We start from the raw sequence: 25298 nt of genomic DNA on the forward strand, positions 1-25298 counted from the left end.
TAGGCACTTTATTTGTCCTGTAACAGTTTTGCGCGAAGTTTAGCGATCTGCACATTCTGATACTCCAAACGCATTTTGTAGACACAAGTAACTGCACTTAATTTTACCACTTCATCGTCAAGGCAGGTCGGTTTTGACGATTCGGATGAATCTGGCACTGATATGTGGAGAGTTGAACTGGCTCTTTCTGCGCCATAGATTATTTTACAACTTTAGAGGGATTGTCAAACCTATCTGCCAGTTTCTTCTTCATCGTCAGTTGATGTGACTTATTTGGAATGTCAAACAATGTGGCTAACTGCATTCCAGAAGTGTTTATTATTAACACGTTTCTTGTAGTGTCTGCATTCATGAACTGCGTTTTGTTCGACATGTAGTTGACAAAACTTAACTTTTTATATAGATAAACAGGGTATTTTTCATAAGAGCTTCTCGTCTGCTATTCACTAGCCACTTTCTGCTTCTAAAACGAAACATTAATCTCCAATATACATTTCGTTTGCAAGCGAATCCTGACGATACAGTTTAGTAACATAATTGCATATGCCTCTCAGGGTCCTTAGGAAACCTATAAAAAGCCAGATGTGGCATCTACTTCTCCTTGTTGCTACAATTTATTGCGCTACGCTACGCTCTCGTCTGTAAAAAAGATTATACAAACCAAAATAAACAACTATTATTCGCTTTCATGATGGCGCCGATCTCAACAGTTAAACTTACTGGCCGCTTGGCGCGCTGCTGACGTTACTTGTTAGGCTGTGTGAAGTATCTTTGATATTTGTGGTGAGAGGTGGGGATTTGTTGTGGTGCAGAGCAGCGTGTTTGTTTAGAGGTTATGTTTTAGTTTGCCGACGAAGTAGTTGTACTAGAAAAATTACATGATGGATATGCATTTGAAATTATTTTTCTTAGAAGATTGCTTCAAACCTAATAATGGATACAGTTATCTCCGTAATTCTTTGAATTCACTTCTCGAACACAAAACGTTTTCTCTGAAAGTGAGTATGTTAGAAATGTAGAAATGCAACGTAATTATTATTAAGGTTTTTGTGTTGTCAGACGTCAAATAACGAATGAGACTTGTCGAAATTGACATTCATGAACTGTGGCACGAACCGTTCATTTGGACACTCTCCACGCACCAGTATAAGGTGTGTGTTGAGTTAGTAAATATCTTATACATTTCTTGATTCTGTGACGTTATTTCGAGTGTCGACGTTGATATATTTTTGTAATGTGAATGTATTGATATCTGCTGCTTCTATAACGTTCTTGCAGTTGTCTTACAGAGTCGATTGATTGGGTTGGAGAGAAAGGGACCAAACGACAGGGTCATCAGTCCCTTTTACAGAGTCGTAGCAGTTTTACTCACTTGTCACCCCGTACTTCATACTACCCAGGAACTAACGAAATATAAATTGGATACTGTAGAATTCTTTGACAAGAACTTCTTCCATGTTATTGTGCCTTATAATTTGTTTTCGTTTCTGTTCATGTTGCGTTTTGTTGGAGGTAGTTCGAAACCTTACAGCAGCTGTTTAAATTGGTAGCTATGTTATGACAACGTTACTGAATTAGTGTCTAAAAATCCGTTCTGTGAATCACTTCCGTCTGTTATTTAAAACATTAAACGTTTTAATGCCAACTTGACATAGTGAACACTAATTTGTGCGCAGGGAGGGGGGGGGGGGGTGTTGTGTTGCGGGCAGGGTGCTTGTGAAACAGAATGGGCTGGAACCTTAAGTTGATGATCCAGTATGTTCGCAGTAATATACTGCAAGAAAAGTGGCACATTGTTTAGGAGGTTAGGAAACTACTTTTATGTTTGAGTTTTACAGTGAACAGGAGTTCAGATTTATGTTGTCGGTTGTTTCCCGGACCCCACTCATGGCAAGTACCATGATGTCTCCTCATAAAATGATACAGTAGATTTATTTCCTCCATCCAAGACTGTCTGTTCTTTCGAGATATCTCAACAGTGGAACATAAGAACTCTGAAGTTCTGTACTATCTCTGATTTCTACCGTCATTAATGTTTGGGGGAAGTCATTCTGACATAGGTTTTCTATGGTGTCATAAAATTGCTTATGAGAAATATCATGGTGATTCATTAAAATGCCAAATACCACTTCTTTTCGTAACGAATTTTCTCTTTGCAGCAGAACATTGCTGATTTGAAACTTCCTGGCCAATTAAAACTGTGTGCTACTCGTCGATTCAAGTCTGGGACTTTTGTAGTTTGATATGCTTGTATGGGTTGTGCTTGGAAACTTTGCCAGTCCGAGATTCGAGCCTTGGTCCAGCAAATTACTGTTTAATAAAGTTTTTCAAAAGAAGCAAAATAAATAAACAAACATATGAGGGCATGAGATACTCTGGTGTTGCAAAGGGAGGCCCCAGGTAGAAAAGGTAGCGAAACATTATTACTGGGTATTAATGGCATCTAACTCTTCCTCTGCAGTGATATACATATAAATAACCTCAAAAAGATAGAAAAACAAAGCAGAACAGTCATTGAAAAATTTTTGAAGAAAGTCTCACAGGTACAAAAGGGAGGGTGGAAGAAAATTGCTGAGAAACAAATGTTGAGGAAGTTAAGTTGTGTTTTTGATGTATATGGTATACATACAAGCAGTAGTTTGAAAGGTAATTGTGTCCTCTCTTTACTTAGCATGCCAAGAAGCTCATTACAAAGAGGCTTGCAGTAATCCAGTTTTGAAACTGTTCATACCTATCACAGTTGTTTCTCCTCTTCCAGTAGACCCGAGAGGTGACAGATACTGGCACCCAGGTTGAGACAGTGCTTGATTTCCAAGAAGCATTTGATGCATTCCCTCACCCTCACCTAATGAACAAAATAAGAGTGTATGGATCATCAGACAATCTTTGTGTCTTGATTGAGGAGCTTGTAGCAAATAGAGCAGAGTTTATCATTCTTAATAGAGGGAAATCTTAAGATCTAAAAGTAATTTTAAGAATTGGACACTTCCCTTGACCTATATAGCTCAACAGCAGCTCCCGATCCCACAAATTGGAATTGAACATTTCACTATACCTATATAGCTCAACAGCAACGCCCAATACTGGAAAACCCACAGCCACACTTCCCTTTACCTATATAAGTCCACAGAAACTACCGATACCAAATCATAAAACCCAAAACTACAACCACGTCCGCAATCATCACTACCTCAAAAAACACAACAAACCAACAAAAGTGGAATAGAACACTTCCCTTGCCCTGTTATCCTTACGACATCTCCACATACAGCCGTCCCTGGTCTGAGACGCTGGAACTTTAAGTTATCCTCATTTCTTCACGACATACTGAACACTTCATGACTTCATCCAAAAATTCGAATAGTTGAAGAAATTTTATTAGAGACAACGCACTGCCCCCATCATCGCCGACAACCGAAAACTGCTGACCCTGTCAGTCATATCCATACCTACCAAAGACATAAAAAAGCAATTTAGCAAAATTCACAAACGACAAACAGAAAATAACTACAATAACGTCAAAATAACAAACTAAGATCATTACTCACTGAAAAATATTCCGCTGAAATCACAGTCCTGATACCACACACGTGCAGTGCTATCATGCAAATGAACCCCATACGCCACGTAACACGCTACCCATAAACACACCACCAGGGAAAACCACCGACCTCAACAATACGCCACCTATAAACACACCACACACGTAAACTAAACCAAAAACATCACCTAACACACCAGCAGAGAGCACCACCAATCACATCAAAACGAAACCTACAAACACACCACTCTCACAAACTAAATTCCGCGCCGTTGTGATGTCACACACAACAACAGCCTTACGTCACGGGTCAAAGCCGACGGGTGGGATCGGATGCTTCAGTCGACCCAACACCTTTTACTAACTTGACACGTTCCACATCATTACGAAGTGTCGTATTCATGATCTATTGAGCAAGTACTAATCTAATCTAATCTCTGTGTGCTGTAATTAATCTATTCTGATCCTCACAATCCCTATGGGAGCAATTTGTAGGGGGCTGTAGTATGTTCTTAGAGTTATTATTTAAAACTGGTTCTTGAAACTTCATTAGTAGACTTTCTTGGGATAGTTTGTCTATCTTCAAGAGTCTGCCAGATCAGCTCTTTGGTCAAATCAGTGACTCTCCCGTGGGTGAAACAAACTTGTAACCATTCATGCTGTCCTTCTCTGTATGCATTCAATATCTCTGCTAGTCCTATCTGATACAGGTCTGACACACTTTAGCAATATTCCAGCATGGGTCTCACAAGTGATTTGTAAGCGGTTTCCTATGTAGACCGATTGCATTTCCCTAGTGTTCTATCAATAAACCGAAGTCTGATACCCATGTTCCCCACAAATGAGCCTATGTGTGTGTTCCTCTTCACAATCCTACTGACTGTTACACCCAAGTATTTGTATGAGTTCACAGATTCCAACTATGACACAGATTCCAACTATGACTCACTCATACTATGTTTCTTTATTTTGTGAAGTGCACAATTTTACATTGTTGAACATTTTAAACAAGGTGCTAGTCATTTTGTCAAGCTCCAACTGAATTTTTGTACAGCTTCATTCAGACTGTATTTCATTGTAGATATCTGCATCATTTGTGAATAGCCTGAGGTTACTATTAGCACTGTCGGCAAAATCATTAATATACAACATGAACAGCGAGGGAACCATCACACTTCCCTGTATGCACCCGAAGTTACTTCTGCATCTGTCGATGACTCTCCATGCTAGATAACATGCTGTGTCCTCTTTAACAAGAAATCCTCTGTCCAGTCACATATTTCGTCTGGTACCCCCATGTGGTTGTAGTTTTGATAATAAGTGTAGAAGTGGTTCTGGGTCAAATACTTTTTAGAAATCAAGAAATATTCAGTCCACCTGACTGTCCTGATTGATGGCTTTCAGATGTCCTATGAGAAAAGGGCGATTGACAACAAATTGATGTCAAGATCTGAAGAAAACGAGCATCATGCGTCATCAAAGAATCATTTAGAAAGTGCAAAAGCTTTACTGTTAAAATTCTGAGAGCATACATTCTTCGAAAAAAATCAGGGAACAAATTACTTTCTCATTGATATAACTTGTAAAAATGTCATAAAACCAAAATTAAATATGTTCAAGCTCACACAGAGACCTATCAACATTCGTTTCTTCTGCACACCAGTTGTGACTGGAACAAAAAACAAAAAAAAAGGGGGAGGGGGAAGTGACAGTGTGCATTAAGTACACTCTGCCATGCATGATATGATGAGAATCTGACATCAGACGAGTAGTGTGGCACTGTGGTAAGAGACTGGACTAGCAGTCAGGAGGCCAGTGGTGTGGATCCCCTTCATGCCATCCAAATTTCAGTTTTTCTTAATTTCCCTAAATTTTGTAAGTTGTATGACTGTGGTGAAAGGGCATAGTCAATTTTTGTTTTCTATCCAAGCTTGTGCTTTGTGCCTAGTAACCACATTGTCAATGAGATACTGAACTCTAAATCATCCTTTATCTGAGAGCAACTCCGCCTTCTGAATATGGGTAATACACATTGAAACTACTTCCTCCTGCACACCTGTTGTTGCAGACAACGCGAGAGTAAGTGTGGTTGAGGTTCTAGATCCAAATCCCCGAATAAGATTAAGTAGTCCCTGAAAGGAATTGTCTGAGATGAGATGAATGCCCAGCAGAGAAAGCTGGACCCTATATACTGAGCTGGCCTTTCCAGAGCCTTGAGATAGTGTCCAGGACTAGGTAGATAATATTAGAAAGTGTGACTCACTCCATTGCAACAGCATCTGTGCCAAAAGACTCCATTTAGATTGAGAATGTATCCTAAATGTAGGGGAGGGTTGTTCATTGCCAAGTAGTCATTAGAGAGTTGCTGCATGAGTAATAGCCTGGAAAGTGTGGTCAGTTAGTAGTTGTAAGTGATTGTACTATTTTATGCTTCTCTCCACTTTGTCATTGATTTGTTGGCTACAGTTTATAATAAATAGGGTAGATGACTAATCTGCATAAAATTTGTATTACTTTTAATCATTCTTGTCATATTTATAATCAACATGAACTGTTGACAATAAATGCTCCCTTTTTTGTGTGGGGGGTATGGTTATTGCTCACTGTGGTGCCACGGCATGTGGTACGCTGCTTAAGGAGCTCAGTCAGTAACATTTGAGTGGGGAATGGCCATCTCCATTAGCCCTCTTTTACTGTGAGCTCTGGATGTGCTTCAGCAGTTACTGTTCACTTCATCAGTGGATCATGGTTCATGAGAATAGCACAAACTTCTAATAACCTCTCATGGGCCAGTGCAATATAGCAACAGTAGATCAATGATATCATTATTATGGTGGCTATATTAGCCTAGAAAATTGGTGAACTCTGGATGTGCCTCAGCTATTACTGTTCAGTACATCAGAGGAGGATCATGGCTCATGAGAATTGTACAAACTTGTAATAACCTCTTATGGGACAATGTGATACAGCAACAGTAGATCAATGATGTCATTATTATGGCGGCTACGTTAGCCTTGAAAATTGGTCAGTCAGTGTGTCATTAACATCAAAACATTATCTGAACAAAAGCCAAGAGAAGCTAAGGGTATCTCTGTGGCAAGTAGGGGGTCAGTCTTCTAGAGTCTTATAATTAAGACTGTGTCCAGGGCATGGTGCACCATCTCCCTAGACTTGTTCCAAGTGCCAAATCATGGAGAAAATGTTTCAAACACTCATTACTAGATAGCACATGGTTTTCTTGTCAAGCAGTGCTTCCCTCTGTAGTTCAGGTTGCCATGTGTCAGTCTCCTCCCTTTAGTTACTGCAAAGTTTGTGTGAAAAGCAAACTGCATATGAGATTTTGCTTGAATCAGTACAACATCTTTGTAATGGAATGAATTAATTTTGCATTTCAAAAATAGTAAAGAAAAGTTAAAAGTGGTATGACTAAAGTGGCTAGTACTAAGATATCCCAAATAACTGTTAAAAATTCTTACTCTGAAACAGAAGAATGTCACAGTGATTAAAAGAGGAAAGACTGTGGCTGATGTAAGCCATGCCATGCTTCATCTGAAGGACCAGCTGTGTTTATTTGTAAGTTGCAAAACAGAAAGACCTGTTGATGATGTTGTCATTTATTTCTCAACAGCACAGTAAACCTTGCAACATCTGCTCCCATGAATGGAATTGTGTTGAAGAGAAGTCAATACTGGAAGATTTTTTTTCTTGAATTTAATTTTGTTATTCTATTGTAAAAATGGAAAAGGTATAAGAAATGGTACGAGATGACTACAGTTGCACTAGTTAAGACATTACTGCCATATTTATGTTCTTTTGTTATCATAAAACGTAGTGCCTCAGTGTTAATGGCAGTTAAAACAATAACTGTCATAGTGCTTTTATGTGCTTGGCAAAATTTTTAATTTTCTGTTTTGTCTCGTTAGTTTTTTGCAGTGATGAGGGGAGCAGCATAAATCTGTTGTATTAGAATATCTTCTCAGTTTTTTGGATACAAATAAGTTTTATACAAAAAGAGGTACATTGTTTTTCGGCTGAAATAATTTTTGGACCCTTTTTGGGTTTGACCTCCTGTGTGTCCGGTGGTGTGGGCCGACTGGGGAAGAAAACCTGAAACACACTGAGGTGACAAAAGTCATGGGATACCTCCTAATATCGTGGCAGACCTCTTTTTTTGCCTATCTTAGTGCAGTGACTCAATATGGGATCGACTCAACAAGTCGTTGGAATCCCCTGCAGAAATATTCAGCCATGCTGTCTCTATAACCACCCGTAATTGTGAATGTGTTGCCAGGGCAGGATTTTTGCATGAACTGACCTCTCAATTATGTCCCGTAAATGTTTTATACGATTTATGTCGGGCAACCTGGTTGACCAAATCATTCACTTGAACTGTCCAGAATGTTCTTGAAACCGATTGCAAACAATAGTGGCATGGTGACATGACATCAATTGTGAATGGTCTCCAAGTAGCCAAACATAACCATCTCCAGTCAATGACCAGTTCAGTTGGACGAGAGAACTCAGCCCGGTCTATGTAAACACAACCCACCCCATTATGGAGTCACCACCAGATTGCACAGTGCCTCGGGTCCATGGCTTCTTTGGGTCTGCGCCATACTCAGATCCTAGCATCAGCTTATGCCTACTGAAATTGGGACTCATCTGACCAGGCCACAGTTTTCCAGTCATCTAGGATCCAACTGGTACCGTCACAAGCCTAGGAGAGGCACTACAGGCATTGTTAAGCTGTTAGCAAAGGCACTTGCTTTGGTCATCTGCTGCCATAGCCCATTAACACCAAATTTCGCCACACTGTCCTAACATATACACTCATCGTACGTCACATGTTGATTTCTGCGTTTATTTCACACAGTGTTGCTCATCTGTTAGCACTGACAACTCTGCACAAACACCGCTGCTCTCAGTTTTGAGTGGAGGCCGTCAGCTATTTCATTGTCTGTGGTAAGAGGTAATGCCTGAAATTTAGTATTACTGCCACACTCTTCACACTGTGGATCTCAGAATATTGAATTCCCAAATGATTCCTAAAACTGAATGTCCTGTGCGTCTAGCTTGAATTACCATTCCACTTTCAGAGACTGTTAATTCCCATTGTGCGGCCATAATCTCATCAGAAACCTTTTCACATGAATCACCTGAGTATAAATGACAGCTCCACCAATGCACTATCCTTTTATACCTTGTGTACGTGCTACGACCAGTATCTGAATATGTGCACATTGTTATCCCATGACTTTTGTCACCTCAGTGTAGTGCCAACTGGCTACATTGTCAAAGATTCTGTGCTCACAATAACTGCGTAGATTCATATATGCTCTTAAAAGAAAGTGCAGTAGTGAATCTGATGTGGTTGAGTCATTATGTAGGCTTTGGGAGGGCTCCTTAACAGCACAGACATCACACTTCTGATTCCTGAGCTGCTAGCTTCTCTTTCTTGTCAAGGAGTAGATGCCAGTCTTCTTGGAGCATCAGTACTTCCTGCAATGCCTGTTGTGCCAGATCTGCTGCATCTGGGTGGAGAGCCCTGGATTGGAGTAGGTCGCATCAGGACAGACATTTCACTCTTGAAACACATCAAACAAAATCAACATAATGGCCATATACTGATCCAGCTCTCTCAGCAGATACTTATAAATACTTAAGTGTGGACAGTTACAATCCAACTGCTTTCTCTGCCCTGGCTACCCCATGACCAAGCCAGATGACTGGGAACAGAACAATTTATTCAGTACCTGGTGTGTACTAGAACAAATGGAGATGCTTTTACAGCAATGAAACCATAATTCTTTGAGGAACACACAGGTCAAGAGATACGTTTTGAGAAGTGGACTCATTGGGAAAATTGTAAAATGGATTGCTGTTGATTAAAGCCTTTTCTGCTGTACAGTCTCCAGCACTTCAGACATGTGAAAGACTGGGGGGACACACTGGTGACTACTACTTCACATAAAACTCAATCCAGAAGTCTTTTTGGTGCCACCCATGGCTACATCTGGGTTACCTACTGGGTGATCCCCCCCCAATAATCTCATAGCCTCTCTACAGCGGTTGCTTCTCAAGAATAATTGTGGCAATGACCTTTTTTCAACGATCCTATCTCTCTCTTGTCACTGCTTGATGGACCAGTTTCAACACTGGGTGCTTCGAAAAGCTAGCTGAGAGTTCTATTCGTCTGCTGTCACCCTGACCCTCACTCTGTCAGACTGCACTGACAAGGTTGAGAGAGATGTCTCAGACGAAATCACTTGTGCTGCTGGAACTGTTTTTCCCTTCCTACAGGCCCCCCTCTTCCACTGGCCGGTGGCATGGTGGACCAAAAACATTGCAACAGCTATTCGAGGTCCCTGGAGCACCCTGAAGGATGCCTAAGTGACATACTTTGTAGACTGACCACCTCACTTTTAATTGACCTCTAACTGCTTAAAAAAAAAGAGAGAGAGAGGGGTGGGGGGCTATGCATCGATTGAGTGATCCTGGAGGTATTTGTTCATCTGAGTTTTGAAAGTGCGGACCATCCTCTCGGCTTCTCCATTAGATTGTGGATAGGAGGGGAGTGTTGCAATGTGGTGAACACCATGCTGGGCACAGAAAGCACAAAACTCCTCACTATGGAATTGTGGACCGTTGTCAGTTAAGAGCACTTCCAGCCGACCTCGAATTGCAAAAATTTTTTCCATGGCTGTGATGGTGTTGGTGGTTGACATGACATTGCGTCAGACAATGTACATTATCAAGGACATGATGTTAAACACTGGTCCAGCAATATCAATGTGTACCCACTCCCAAGGGTGAGCACATGGTGGCCAAGAAGCCAATGAATGTCATGGGGCTGCCTTGTGGCTTTCTCAGGGTGGACACATTTGGGTGAGCTGTTCAACCTCTTGGTTCATGCCCAGCCAGTAAGTGAACCTGCGAGCCAAGAGTTTAGTTCGGGATATCCAGTAGTGCCCTTGGTGCAACAGTTGTAGGACGTGCTGACATGAAGAATAAGGAATGGCTACTCGGGGTGTCTCTCATCGGAAAGGAGTAGAATTACTCTGTCGATTAACATGAGCTGATGGCGGATGTTAAAGAAGTGACGGAATGCTGTGGAAGCCTTGGGAAGTTGTTGTACAGGCTATCTGTGAAGTACGTGATTTAGGAGAACGTCATCATTACCAGTTGTATCTGCAACCCACTAGCTGGTAATGGAAAAAGGACCTACAGCAGCTTCTGCTTCTTCATCAGTGTCAAAACACAGAATTTCTTCTTTGTCAAACTCTGGATCGCGTTCCCATGGAAGACAGGAGAGAGCATCAGCATTGGAATGCTCAGTTGTGTTGCAGCAGTGAATCTCATGCTGGTAGTGTGTCAAAAATAAAGCCCAATGCTGGAGGTGGTGAGCACTCCGGTCTGGAATCTTTGCTGGTGTATTGAATAAGGAGATCAGCAGTATAGGGTCTGTGACAAAGTGAAACTTTGTGCCATAAACAAAAATGTGGAATTTCTTTAATGCAAAGATGATGGCCAGCGGGTTCTTTTTCTGTTTGGGAGTACCTGCATTGCATGCCAGTCAATGTTTCCGATGCACAGGCCATAGGGTGCTCAGAGCCATCCGCCTCCCTGCGTGCCAGAACTGCTCTGACGCCTGCTTCAGGTGCATCCGTGCAATAACTATCTGCTTTGTTGGATCAAAATGTGCGAGGCATGGGGCATCAGCAACTGGGATTTCAGCCTGTGGAAGGATCACTCGCAAGCTGGTGTCCACTGGGAAGAACTGGGACAAGGGGGCGGCTTCCGTTGCTGCTGTGGATAAGAATTTGCGGTAATACAATATCTTCCCCAGAAAGGAACGAAGTTGCTTAAGTGCTGTTAGTCTGGAAAGTTTGATTATGGCTTCAACATGTTTATCCAGTGTACGAATGTCTGAGCTGGAAATGGTGTGGCCAAGGTACTCAATCTGCGTCTGGAAAAAACAACATTTTTCTTTTCTCCATTTTAGGCCAGTGTCCCTCAAGACATTTCTACTCAAGCTAGAGAGATTTCTTGATTCACTTCATAGGAAGTACCAGAAATTAGTTATATGTGGTGACTTCAATATAAATTTTGTATGTGATGGTGCAAGAAAAAGGATGTTGGTAGATCTCATAAATTCATATGATCTGATGCAGACTGTGTTTTATCTTAACTAGGATGCAGGGGAACAGTAGCACAGCCATAGACAATATTTTTATTCGTTCTTCATTAGTAGATGGGCATTCTGTTAGTAAAAGGGTGAATGGCCTTTCAGAGCATGATGCACAAATTTTAACATTGAAAGGCTTTTGTACTCAAACAAATGTCACATATAATTACAAACTGTGTATGAAAGTTAATCCAACAGCAGTAGAGAGCTTTTTTAAACCTCATCAAGAAACAAGAGTGGTAGGATGGTTATAGTACCAATAACACAGATGACAAATATAATACTTTCCTTAACACATTTCTCACACTCTTTGAGAGTTGCTTTCCATTAGAACATTCTAAACGGGGTACTAGCAGTAAAAGGCAGCCCGGGAGGCCGACTAGTGGGATAAGGATATCATGTCGAACAAAGTGGGAATTATATCAAAATGTTAGAAGTAGTCACAAGCTACAGTAGCCCATTACAAACCATACTGTAAGGTGCTTAAAAATGTTATTAGGAAGGCAAAGAGTATATGGTATGCAAATAGAATAGCTAATTCACAGGATACAATTAAAACAATATGGTTAATTGTGAAGGAAGTGTCTGGTCAGCAGCACGAGGTCGACGACATAAAGTTAGTTTGTATTAAAAATATTTCTGTTACTGATAAATCAGATATACATACAATATTTAACAATCATTTTCTGAGCATTGCTGGTGAATTAAATAAAAATTTAGTTTCTACAGGAATCATATAACTCTCTTGGCAAAGTCTTTCCGAGATTGATGTCTGAAATACTCCTCTGTGATACAGACAAGGGGGAGATTGAGTCAACAATTAGTCCACTTAAGACTAAGGACTCTCATGGATATGATGGAGTGCCTAGCAGAATATTAATGTACTGTGCTGCACATGTTAGCCCCATATTTAGCCATATTTGTACTTTTTTCATGAGGAATGGTCAGTTTCCTGAACGATTAAAGTATTCAGTAGTAAAGCCGCTTTATAAAAAGGGAGAAAGGATAATGTAGACAATTTTAGACCTATTTCTATGCCATCAGTGTTTGCAAAAGTTATTGAAAAGGCTGTGTATGTAAGCATAATTGATCATTTTGTATCACACGATTTGCTATCAAATGTACAGTTCGGCTTTAAAAGTTGCTTAACAACTGAAAATGCTATATTTTCTTGTCTCTGTGAGGTACTGGATGGGTTGAACTAAAGATTTTGAACGCTAGGCATATTTTTTGATTTAAACTAGGGCATTTGATTGTGTTGGCCATAAAATATTGCTCCACAAGTTGAATCATTGCAGAATACGGGGAGTAGCTCACAGTTGGTTCACCTCTTACTTTAGTAACAGACAGCAAAAGGTCGTTATTCACAGTGTTGAGAATGGCTGTGATGTGGGGTCTGAGTGGGGTATGGTCAAATGGGGGGTGCCCCAGGGATCAGTGTTGGGGCCACTCCTGTTCCTTGTTTATACGGGGTGAGTCATTAGCTATTGCCACCTAGAATAACTCTGAAAGTATGATAGTAGCTGAAAAGTTTGTGGGACAAATGTTGCATGGGACAACGGAGGCCATAATATGATGTTGCTTTTTGTTGCTAGGTGGATTCGCGTCAAAGATATGAAGGTCAACATTGTTTTTATTTTTAACGGGTTGCTATAGTTTGGTACTTATTTTCTGATAGCGGTCTTTGAAGGTCAGCGAAGGTCAAAAAGGTGGCATGAACGTCCATTCACACAAGGTGTTTGAAGTGATGACCATTGGTATCAGTGCAGTGCTGCAATCTTCTTGTCATGGACTGAGTGATAGTCCTTATCACTTTGGCACTTATCGAAGCACGTGCTCTGTCAGTTGTCTCTTGTATATTGCGCAAATAGTAAATATTCCCCAAATATGGTGTATATCCACCTAACATGCCATTGACATGTAAACACCATTCGACGGTTTCGCAATACAATACTAATAGGAACGGTAAGACTAGTATCATTGAACCAAGCGAGTGTGAATGGTGTATTCCGTTGAAGAAAAAGTCAATATGCTTCTCATTTACAGAGAATGCCAGCAAAATTCAGTGAGAGCTAGAGACTTATATGCCAAAAGATATTCTCACCATACTCACCCTACACATTGTACATTTGAATATGTGTATGCTAAATTGAGAGCAACTGGATCTTTAATGCATCGGAAACGTCCGGCAAACGAAAGTTACTAATGAGGAAATTGAAATTAGTACTCTTGCCACCGTGGTTCGAGATCCTTGTGTTAGTTCACGTCAAATCTCAAGGGAATTTGGCATGAGCCAGAGTAGTGTTGTTTGTGTTCTGTATCACCATAAATATCATCCTTACCATATCAGTCTCCACCAAGAATTAACTGGTACACATTGTATGTGTCACATTGAATTCTGCTGATGGGCTCAACTTCAGATTCAGAGTGATGACACATTTATTAATTTGACTTTATTCACTGACGAGGCTACATTCACGAACCATGGAAATGTTAATTTGCATACCATGCATTAACGGGCAACTGAAAATCCATGTTGGCTGTGGTAAGTTGCACACCTAAAACTGGTTGGTGAATGTATGGTGTAGGGTTCTGGAGGACAAAATTATAGGCCCCTATTTCATTGAAGGAAATCTTAATGGTAGGAAGTGCACCACTATCCTCCAAGAAACATTAGGTCTGTTATTGGAAGAAATACTTTCAGGAACAAGGAACAGAATGTGGTATCAACACGATGGGTGTCACATTTTTCGCAGATGGGTAGAAATGTGTTGCAGAGACAATTCCCAAATTATTAGATTGGACACGGAGGAGATGTGTTGTGGCTGGCTCATTCGCTAGACTTGACGCCTCTGGATTTTTTCCTTGTGGGGATTTGTAAAAGACATTGTTTTTAAAGACATTTCAACTACACCTGAAGACATGCGTGAGAGAATTATCAGAGCATGTGCTTCGATAAGTGCTGATGTGATGAGGTGTACCACTCAATCCATGATAAGAAGGATTGCAGCACTGCATTGATACCAGTGGTCATCACTTTGAACATCTTCTGTAAATGGACATTAATGCCAGCTTTGTGAACTTTGTTGACCTTCAAAGATCGTACTGTTACACATAATTGGATTCATCTCGATAGCCGCTATCAGAAAATAAGTACCAAACTATAGCATCCCATTAATAATAATAATAATAATAATAATAAAACAAAGTTGACCTACATATCTCTGAAGTGACCCCACCTAGCAACAAAAAACCAATGTCGTATTATGGCCCGTGTTGCCTTGTGCAACTTTTGTCCCACAAACTTTTCAGCTCTTATCATACTTCCAGAGTTATTCTAGGTGGCAATAGTTTGTGATTCGCCCTGTATAAATGATATGCCCTCTTGTATTACAGGTAACTCTAAAATATTTCTGTTTGCTGATGACACTAGCTTGGTAGTAAAGGATGTTGTGTGCGACATTGGCCTTAGTTTCAGATAGTGCAGTTCATGATGTAAGTTCATGGCTTGTAGAAACTAAACTAATACTAAATCACAGTAAGACTCAGTTTTTACAGTTCCTAACACACAATTCAGCAAAATCTGACATTTTAATTTCACATAATGGGCATATGATTAGTGAAACTGAGCAGTTCAAATTTCTAGGTGTTCAGATAGATAGTAAAGTGTCGTGGAAAGCCCACATTCAGCATCTTGTTCAAAGACTTAATGTTGCCATTTTTACTATTTGAACAGTATCTGAAGTATTTTCATTTGCTTATATAGTATGATGTTATATTTTGGAGTAACTCTTCTCATTCTAAAAGGATAGTTTTGGCTCAGAAACGGCTGGTTCGGGCAATAAGTGGTGTAAGTTCATGAACCTCTTGTTGACTCATGTTCACGAGTCTGGGTATTTTGACATTAGGCTCTCAATATTTATATTCCTCACTGTTATTTCTTGTTATCAATATTAGCTTATTCCCAAGAATAAGCAGATTGCACTCAGTTAATACTAAGCAGAAATCAAACCTGCATTTGGATCAGACATCCTTAACTCTTGTGCAGTATACTGTTGCATCCATTTCCAATAAACTACCACTAGAATTCAAAAATCTTAGCAGTAATTGACATGCTTTCAAATCGAAACTGAAGAGTTTCCTTGTGGGTCACTCCTTCTATTCTGTCGATGAGTTCTTGAAAAATTTAGCTGATTCTTGTTGTATTGTTGATTACGTTTACTTGAACTTATGGCTTGACTTTTTTCGGCTTCATAAACATTTTATTTTTATCTGTTATTGCTTTTATGTTGTAATTTCTTGTACTGACGTGTTCCATGACCTTGGAGATTTGGTCCTGTATTTGGTTCTATGGAACTTGACATGTAAATAAAATAAATAAACTAAGAAGGTAACTTGGTGGGTGACATTACGATATGTCATTGACAGTTTGACTTGACCACGTACTGTGATGGTGTGTTTATTATACGCCATTAGATGTTTCTCTGTTTCTTGCAAGGGAGGAGCTCCAAGTTTCAAATAGGTACTGATAGATAGATTAGATTAGATTAGATTAATACTAGTTCCATGGATCATGAATACGATATTTCGTAATGATGTGGAACGAGTCGAATTTTCTAATACATGACATAATTAGGTTAATTTAACAACATACTTAAGTTAATATAACAACTTTATTTTTTTGTGTTTTTTGTTTTTCTTTATTTTTATTTTTATTTTTTTTTTCTTAATTTATATCTAAATATTCCTCTATGGAGTAGAAGGAGTTGTCATTCAGAAATTCTTTTAATTTCTTCTTAAATACTTGTTGGTTATCTGTCAGACTTTTGATACTATTTGGTAAGTGACCAAAGACTTTAGTGCCAGTATAATTCACCCCTTTCTGTGCCAAAGTTAGATTTAATCTTGAATAGTGAAGATCATCCTTTCTCCTAGTATTGTAGCTATGCACACTGCTATTACTTTTGAATTGGGTTTGGTTGCTAATAACAAATTTCATAAGAGAGTATATATACTGAGAAGCTACTGTGAATATCCCTAGATCCTTAAATAAATGTCTGCAGGATGATCTTGGGTGGACTCCAGCTATTATTCTGATTACACGCTTTTGTGCAATAAATACTTTATTCCTCAGTGATGAATTCCCCCAAAATATGATGCCATATGAAAGCAATGAGTGAAAATAGGCGTAGTAAGCTAATTTACTAAGATGTTTATCACCAAAATTTGCAATGACCCTTATTGCATAAGTAGCTGAACTCAAACGTTTCAGCAGATCATCAAGGTGTTTTCTTCCAATTTAATCTCTCATCAATGGACACACCTAAAAATTTGGAATATTCTACCTTAGCTATATGCTTCTGATTAAGGTCTATATTTATTAATGGCGTCCTGTATGGAACTGTATGTACTGTGCCTTATCAAAATTCAGTGAGAGTCCGTTTACAAGGAACCACTTAGTAATTTTCTGAAAGACAGTATTGACAATTTCATCAGTTAATTCTTGTTTCTCAGGTGTGATTACTATACTTGTATCATCAGCAAAGAGAACTAACTTTGCCTCTTCATGAATATAGAATGGCAAGTCATTAATATATAATAAGAACAACAAAGGACCCAAGACTGACCCTTGTGGAACCCCATTCTTGATAGTTCCCCAGTTTGAGGAATGTGCTGATCTTTGCATGTTACGAGAACTACTTATTTCAACTTTCTGCACTCTTCCAGTTAGGTACAAATTAAACCATTTGTGCACTGTCCCACTCGTGCCACAATACTTGAGCTTGTCTAGCAGAATTTCATGATTTACACAATCAAAAGCCTTTGAGAGATCACAAAAAATCCCAATGGGTGGTGTTCGGTTATTCAGATCATTCAAAATTTGACTGGTGAAAGCATATATGGCATTTTCTGTTGAAAAACCTTTCTGGAAACCAAACTGACATTTTGTTAGTACTTCATTTTTACAGATATGTGAAGCTACTCTTGAATACATTACTTTCTCAAAAATTTTGGATAAAGCTGTTAGAAGGGAGATTGGACGGTAATTGTTGACATCAGATCTATCCCCCTTTTTATGCAAAGGTATAACAATAGCATATTTCAGTCTATCAGGGAAAATGCCCTGTTCCAGAGAGCTATTACACAGGTGGCTGAGAATCTTACTTATCTGTTGAGAACAAGCTTTTAGTATTTTGCTGGAAATGCCATCAATTCCATGTGAGTTTTTGCTTTTAAGCAAGTTTATTATTTTCCTAATTTCAGAGGGAGAAGTGGGTGAGATTTCAATTGTATCAAATTGCATAGGTATGGCCTCTTCCATTAACAGCCTAGCATCTTCTAATGAACACCTGGATCCTACTATATCCACAACATTTAGAAAATGATTATTAAAAATATTTTCAACTTCTGACTTTTTGTTCGTAAAGTTTTCATTCAATTTGATGGTAATACTGTCTTCCTCTGCTCTTGGTTGACCTGTTTCTCTTTTAATAATATTCCAAATTGTTTTAATTTTATTATCAGAGTTGCTGATTTCAGACATGATACACATACTCCTGGATTTTTTAATAACTTTTCTTAATATAACACAGTAGTTTTTATATTTTTTGATAGTTTCTGGGTCACTACTCTTTCTTGCTGTCAGATACATTTCCCTTTTCCGGTTACAAGATATTTTTATACCCTTAGTAAGCCATGGTTTGTTTCAATTACGAGTATATTTAACTATTTTCTTGGGGAAGCAGTTTTCAAATGCATTTACAAAAATGTCATGAAATAAATTATATTTTAAATTGGCATCAGGTTCACGGTACACCTCATCCCAGTCTAACTGCTGTAGGCTTTCCCTGAAATTTGCAATTGTTAAATCGTTGACTGAACGTACTACTTTGGAGGACTGTTTAGTATTGCTGAATGGAGCTATGTCATATATTGTAACTAGCTGTGCACCATGATCAGAAAGACCATTCTCAACAGGCTGAGCATTTAGCTGGTTAAACTTATCTTGGTCTATAAAGAAGTTATCTATCAGTGAGCTGCTATCCTTTACCACCCGAGTAGGAAAATCAATAACGGGTGTCAAATTGAAAGAACCCAGTAATACTTCAAGGTCATTTTTCCTATTACTCTCTTTCAGAGAATCTACATTGAAGTCCCCACAAATAATAATTTGCTTCCCCCTGTCTGACAGATAGCACAACAAGGAGTCCGAATTTTTCAGAAATAGATGAAAATTTCCTGATGGGGACCTATATACAGTTACAATTACAAATGTGCCTTTATTTAATTTAAGCTCACAGGCACATGCTTCTATATGTTTCTCTACACAAAAGGTTTTTGTTTCTATACTTTTTGCACAATGATAACTTTTGACATATATGGCAACTCCTCCTTTCTCCATATTTTCTCTCATTACATGTGCAGAGAGCTTATATCCACTTACATTTACCTTATCCATATCAGTAACAATGTGATGCTCAGACAGGCATAGTATATCTATTTCATTCTCAGCTTCTAAATCTTCTAAACAAACCAGAAGCTCATCTACTTTATTCTTTAAACTCCCAATATTTTGATGAAATATACTTACATTATTTTTAATTATACTTTTATGAGAACCTTTCCTTATTCTAACATTTGCAGTACTCTCCTGTCTGAGTTTCTCATTGTGCTTAGGCCTAGTTCCTATACCAGTGGTCACATGGTGTTCAGAGAGGCAGATTATGTCAACTGGATTGGGTGACTTTAATTCATCAATACAATTACCTAGGACTGAGATACAACTTGGTGGAGATAAAATTTCTGGTGATTGGTGAAAATTTATAATTGATAGCTGTGATTGGTGATCAAATGTGCTAGAATTGTGCTGTTTAATTTCTTTCCTAAACTGAAGATTTGTTTCAATCCTGACCTCTCGTAGAACTAGACATCTTTCTGTCTTACCTATCCTAAAAAAGGTGCTACTCCAACACCTGTAACCACTGGTATTTTACCATTCATGGCAGTGCCTCCCCCCCTTAAATTTCCTGCTATTACCCCAGCCAGTTTCCCCTTCCCTTTCCTGTTGAGATGTAGGCCGTGCCTGGTATAGTCCCACCTACTGAGATAATCAACAGGAACCACACCAATATGAGCCCCCGCACCCGACCCAAGCAGCTGTTCCAACTCCAAATTAACTCTCCCAACAGAAGAGTTCAAATGAGGCCGGTCATGGCGTCTCAGGACAGATACAAATTCAACATTGGTGTATCTCGATGCCGACGCAATCTTTACCAGGTCACACTTTATACTGTACCCAGGATCTCTGTCGATGCTGTTCCCTGGCCCTCCCACAATAACCACGGTGTCTTCCCTGGTAAATCCTTTACAGAGTGAACCTAAATCCTCTGTCACCTGATCCAGACTAGCACTTAGTTTGAAAAAATTTGTGACCTGGTATTCTGGTCCTAATTCCTCCTGCAGAAGTTGGCCTACACCTCTGGCATGAGAACTGCCTAACAACAAAACTTTCTTCCTTTTCGATGACTTTCCTACATTCTTTTTCAATTTCCTATTGAAAGTTTGTTGTGTCCTGTCTACACCTACCTCTGCTTGAGGCTCATCAGTTTCTAACTGAAGCAACAGGTCAAACTTATTTTTGACATTCACCACAAAACTGTCAGACTTAGTTCTAGGCCTGTTCCTTCTGCTACTTGTTGCCACTTCCCACCTCTCTTTGCCCTTCTCCCTCCTTAACCTGTCCAGATCTTCCCTAGCCTGATCTAGCTCAGCCTGAAGGGCAGCAATTTTCCCCTCCTGTTCCGCTATCTTCCTATCTCTGCTGCAAATCCTACATAACCACTGATGAGCCTGATCCACTTTCCCAACACCCACGCCACTGCAGTCCCCCCAGTGAAAAAAACTACTACATCCATCACACCATACCCCGGAACTAACAATTCTACGGCAAGTCAGGCACTTCTCACTCATGGCAAAAATAATACTTTAGCTAGAATAAATCAATTAAATTACCGAAAATCAAAAAAGACGTTACAAGAATTAAGCCTATTCACAAATGTATATAAGCAAGTTTCTGATTTAAAATTCCGCTGTTTTTCTGAGATCTGTATTAAAACAATGAAGGTATACGCTATTTATTATATATTTCACTCGATGGAATGAAAAAAAAGGACAATTAAACGAGATACTTTAACTTTGATTCTCCAAAAACGTTATGAGAATTAGGCCTATAAACAAATGTATATAGGCAAGTTTCTGATATAAAGTTATGCTATTTTTCTGAAATCTGTATTAAAACAATGAAGTTATACGCTATTTACGGTAGTTTACTTATTTGTTACCGAGAAACTAGTTAAATTACCGTGAAACAAGAAACAAACACGTTTACAAAATTTAAGCCTAATCGCGACTTCACAAAGTTACGATCTTTTCGTGTTTCCTAAAAAAAAAAAAGCAAAGAAAAGTCAAACCTTTAATGGCAAGACTAAACGATACACTAATGCACGTATTTAATTTGTTGTCGGCGTTAAACTAAATTATATTCCTGTCTAAATCACTTAACTTTCTGGAAATGGTTTCTGGCGTCACTTACTCGGCGGCCATCTTGGCTTCACTGATACTGTAATTCAGAATGCTCATGGCTGTGCTGGTGTCTACTTGTAATGGAACTGATTTCTCTGCAATTTGTACTTCTGTGAAAAGCTTATTGCAAGTCTCTTGATGCTGGCTCATTGACATATTTATTGTGTTATAACCAGGGGTGACACAATAAGTATGTCACTGTTCTGCAGTTTATTGAGACAATACTGACACAAAATAATTCTCTTATCAAGTGCCAAGTTGTAGGTGAACATTTTATGAAAATTATATAAATTGATGGTGGTTGCACCATTGGACAGGAAGTGCAAGTGAAATGCAGAATTCTGGCAGAAGTCACATGTCCGTTGACATACTAAGCTTAGTGAATGTTGAAGTCCAAGTTCCATTGTAGCATTTGGATTGTAAGTCCAGAGCGCAGCCAAATCAACATTGAACACCAGGTCCACTGCAGCATAGTACTTCCAAGTTGTGGAGTAGAACATAGCACGATGATAACTGGCTTGTAAACATCAGTAGTGCTTTTAAATAATGCTCATAGTTAATGGAGCCAGCAGCTGGGGTCACTGTATATTATGGGTGGCCATTTGCTGAGAGTCCAATCGCTTTGGTTTGAAGTCGCACGCGCGAAGGCGGCTTGCGATGCTAGCAGTGAGCCACGCATGTAGAAATGCAGCCCAATGATGCATTTCTCGGCCGCGCATAAGAATGTGTCACTACTGGGTGCGGAGATTTAATAGTGTGGATACCACAACCTTTGTTCGAGTTGGTGAATGGTTGGATGCAGGTAGCATTTCTGGTGAGGGACATGATGCGGGTGGTGTTTCTCATGCCACACGTGAGCACTACTACTGCCTAATCTGCTCTGACCCATGAACTGACCCAATCCATATATTTTTACTTCAGCGTAGGTTATTTTTGAGCTCTGGCATCAGTGTTGCCTTCAGTGCCCCTCAGTTTTACCATTCCTACATACTTTCATCATCTGTTCACATTTCTGGTGGGTGTTACTAACTTCAGATGAACTACCTCTTGATGGAGGGCTGATGACCTCGCTGTTTTGTCCCATAGCAACCCACCCACCAACTTTCCAGTTGCCCATGCTTTTTTTTAACCTCATAAAATCTTTGTTAAACTAGTTTTCATTTTAAAGCTCCTAGCATGTCTGGAAAGGAAAGTTCGCAATTAATGTCCAGTTTTGACCATTGAACACTCAACAAAAGGAAAGTTTGCACAGTGAGCTACAAAGAAGTGCACATTGGAAATCATGTGGCGAAAGAGAGGAACTAAGAAATGGATTGAGAACGAACTGGAATATACAACTCTCTACTTATTGCTTACATGGAGATTGTGAGGACAAGATTCGATTAATTACAACACACTCAGAGGCCTTTAAACAATCATTGGTCCATTGCTCAATATTTGGATGGAACAGTAAGGAACCCTAATAACTGGTATAATGGAACATATCCTCTGCCATGCACTACACAGTTGTTTCCAGGATATAGATGTAGAGTAGAATTACACTAAATATAGTGGAAATGGAAGCCTTTATCCAGCAGTGAATGTCATGGTGAATGGTGATGTAACTATGCCTTGCATATATTTCTACCTTTTTCTGCTGTTTTGAAATATGAACTATACTTTTACAGCTGGTACTGTGTTTAAAGTTTTCCTGGTCGCTGCTAAAAGGGGGTGCTAGTAACAGAGGAAACAAGCTCTGCCCAGCATACAGACAACTGTATAATATAGTATAGTGTAGTAGCAGTAGTAGTAGTAATAGTAGTGTGTGTGGATGGGGTATAGGTGTGGGTGTTTAAAAGAAGAAAACCCAGTGCTCAAGGAAATTGAATTGTCAGGTCCTTTCATATAATTCACTGGAAAAAGGAGACTGACTGAAGTAGATGATTTGGAGTAAAACCTTGCTTAAGACTCCAACACGTAGAAATCAGTTAATCTTTTCAACTCTTGCGCTGTCTCAAACAGCTTTGCTGCAGGTCATTCTGTTCTGGCATTTGGTATGTACACTCCTGGAAATGGAATAAAGAACACATTGACACCGGTGTGTCAGACCCACCATACTTGCTCCGGACACTGCGAGAGGGCTGTACAAGCAATGATCACACGCACGGCACAGCGGACACACCAGGAACCGCGGTGTTGGCCGTCGAATGGCGCTAGCTACGCAGCATTTGTGCACTGCCGCCGTCAGTGTCAGCCAGTTTGCCGTGGCATACGGAGCTCCATCGCAGTCTTTAACACTGGTAGCATGCCGCGACAGCGTGGACGTGAACCGTATGTGCAGTTGACGGACTTTGAGCGAGGGCGTATAGTGGGCATGCGGGAGGCCGGGTGGACGTACCGCCGAATTGCTCAACACGTGGGGCGTGAGGTCTCCACAGTACATCGATGTTGTCGCCAGTGGTCGGCGGAAGGTGCACGTGCCCGTCGACCTGGGACCGGACCGCAGCGACGCACGGATGCACGCCAAGACCGTAGGATCCTACGCAGTGCCGTAGGGGACCGCACCGCCACTTCCCAGCAAATTAGGGACACTGTTGCTCCTGGGGTATCGGCGAGGACCATTCGCAACCGTCTCCATGAAGCTGGGCTACGGTCCTGCACACCGTTAGGCCGTCTTCCGCTCACGCCCCAACATCGTGCAGCCCGCCTCCAGTGGTGTCGCGACAGGCGTGAATGGAGGGACGAATGGAGACGTGTCATCTTCAGCGATGAGAGTCGCTTCTGCCTTGGTGCCAATGATGGTCGTATGCGTGTTTGGCGCCGTGCAGGTGAGCGCCACAATCAGGACTGCATATGACCGAGGCACACAGGGCCAACACCCGGCATAATGGTGTGGGGAGCGATCTCCTACACTGGCCGTACACCACTGATGATCGTCGAGGGGACACTGAATAGTGCACGGTACATCCAAACCGTCATCGAACCCATCGTTCTACCATTCCTACACCGGCAAGGGAACTTGTTGTTCCAACAGGACAATGCACGTCCGCATGTGTCCCGTGCCACCCAACGTGCTCTAGAAGGTGTAAGTCAACTACCCTGACCAGCAAGATCTCCGGATCTGTCCCCCATTGAGCATGTTTGGGACTGGATGAAGCGTCGTCTCACGCGGTCTGCACGTCCAGCACGAACGCTGGTCCAACTGAGGCGCCAGGTGGAAATGGCATGGCAAGCCGTTCCACAGGACTACATCCAGCATCTCTACGATCGTCTCCATGGGAGAATAGCAGCCTGCATTGCTGCGAAAGGTGGATATACACTGTACTAGTGCCGACATTGTGCATGCTCTGTTGCCTGTGTCTATGTGCCTGTGGTTCTGTCAGTGTGATCATGTGATGTATCTGACCCCAGGAATGTGTCAATAAAGTTTCCCCTTCCTGGGACAATGAATTCACGGTGTTCTTATTTCAATTTCCAGGAGTGTATATTTTTCTTTCACCTGGTACATATATTTTTCTTTCATCTCAATCACTGTCCCAATTCCGTGCGGGGTAGCCGCTCTAATGTTCTGACAACTTAAAGTGTGAGTGTGGGTAGGGGTTATACTGATTTATTTCCCCAAACCACATTCCACTTCTTTATGAGGTGACTTACTTGGAATTTTGCAGCCCCTCTTCTTTATGGGATAATCGGTTGCTGGAAAATCTCTTGACTTCTTCTCCGTCAAATAGAGCTAGGTACAGGAATTTTTAAGCCTCTTTCTACTTACAAAATGAGTAATAAAATGAGTAGACTTACAAACTTCCTTTTTGTCAGTTAACGATGTATTTGACTTTCATCCGCAACATAATTCACTCTTTCAACATACATATACAACTTTCTGTAAGTACCGCGTACTGTCGAAAATTAGAAACAAAATGAGTTACAGTTAAAAGAAAGTTGACTTGACTACCATGACTTTCTTAAATGAATCCAAAAATACGTCTTGCCTCTACCAAGGCTGAGCCAAGA

General features: G+C 40.3%; 1 protein-coding gene across 1 annotated transcript in view; it reads left to right on the forward strand.

Annotated features, from left to right (window-relative positions):
- Positions 1-775: 775 nt before the first annotated feature.
- LOC126457633 (uncharacterized) overlaps positions 776-25298 on the forward strand; it is a 114001-nt gene continuing 89478 nt past the window's right edge. Inside the window, exon 1 of the mRNA XM_050094103.1 lies at positions 776-998. Within this exon, the coding sequence (XP_049950060.1) occupies positions 879-998 (120 nt within the window). The 5' untranslated portion in view covers positions 776-878. The remainder of the gene's footprint in view (positions 999-25298) is intronic.

The sequence above is a fragment of the Schistocerca serialis genome, chromosome 2 (genome assembly GCF_023864345.2).
Source record: "Schistocerca serialis cubense isolate TAMUIC-IGC-003099 chromosome 2, iqSchSeri2.2, whole genome shotgun sequence".
In the NCBI taxonomy this organism is placed as follows: domain Eukaryota; kingdom Metazoa; phylum Arthropoda; class Insecta; order Orthoptera; family Acrididae; genus Schistocerca; species Schistocerca serialis.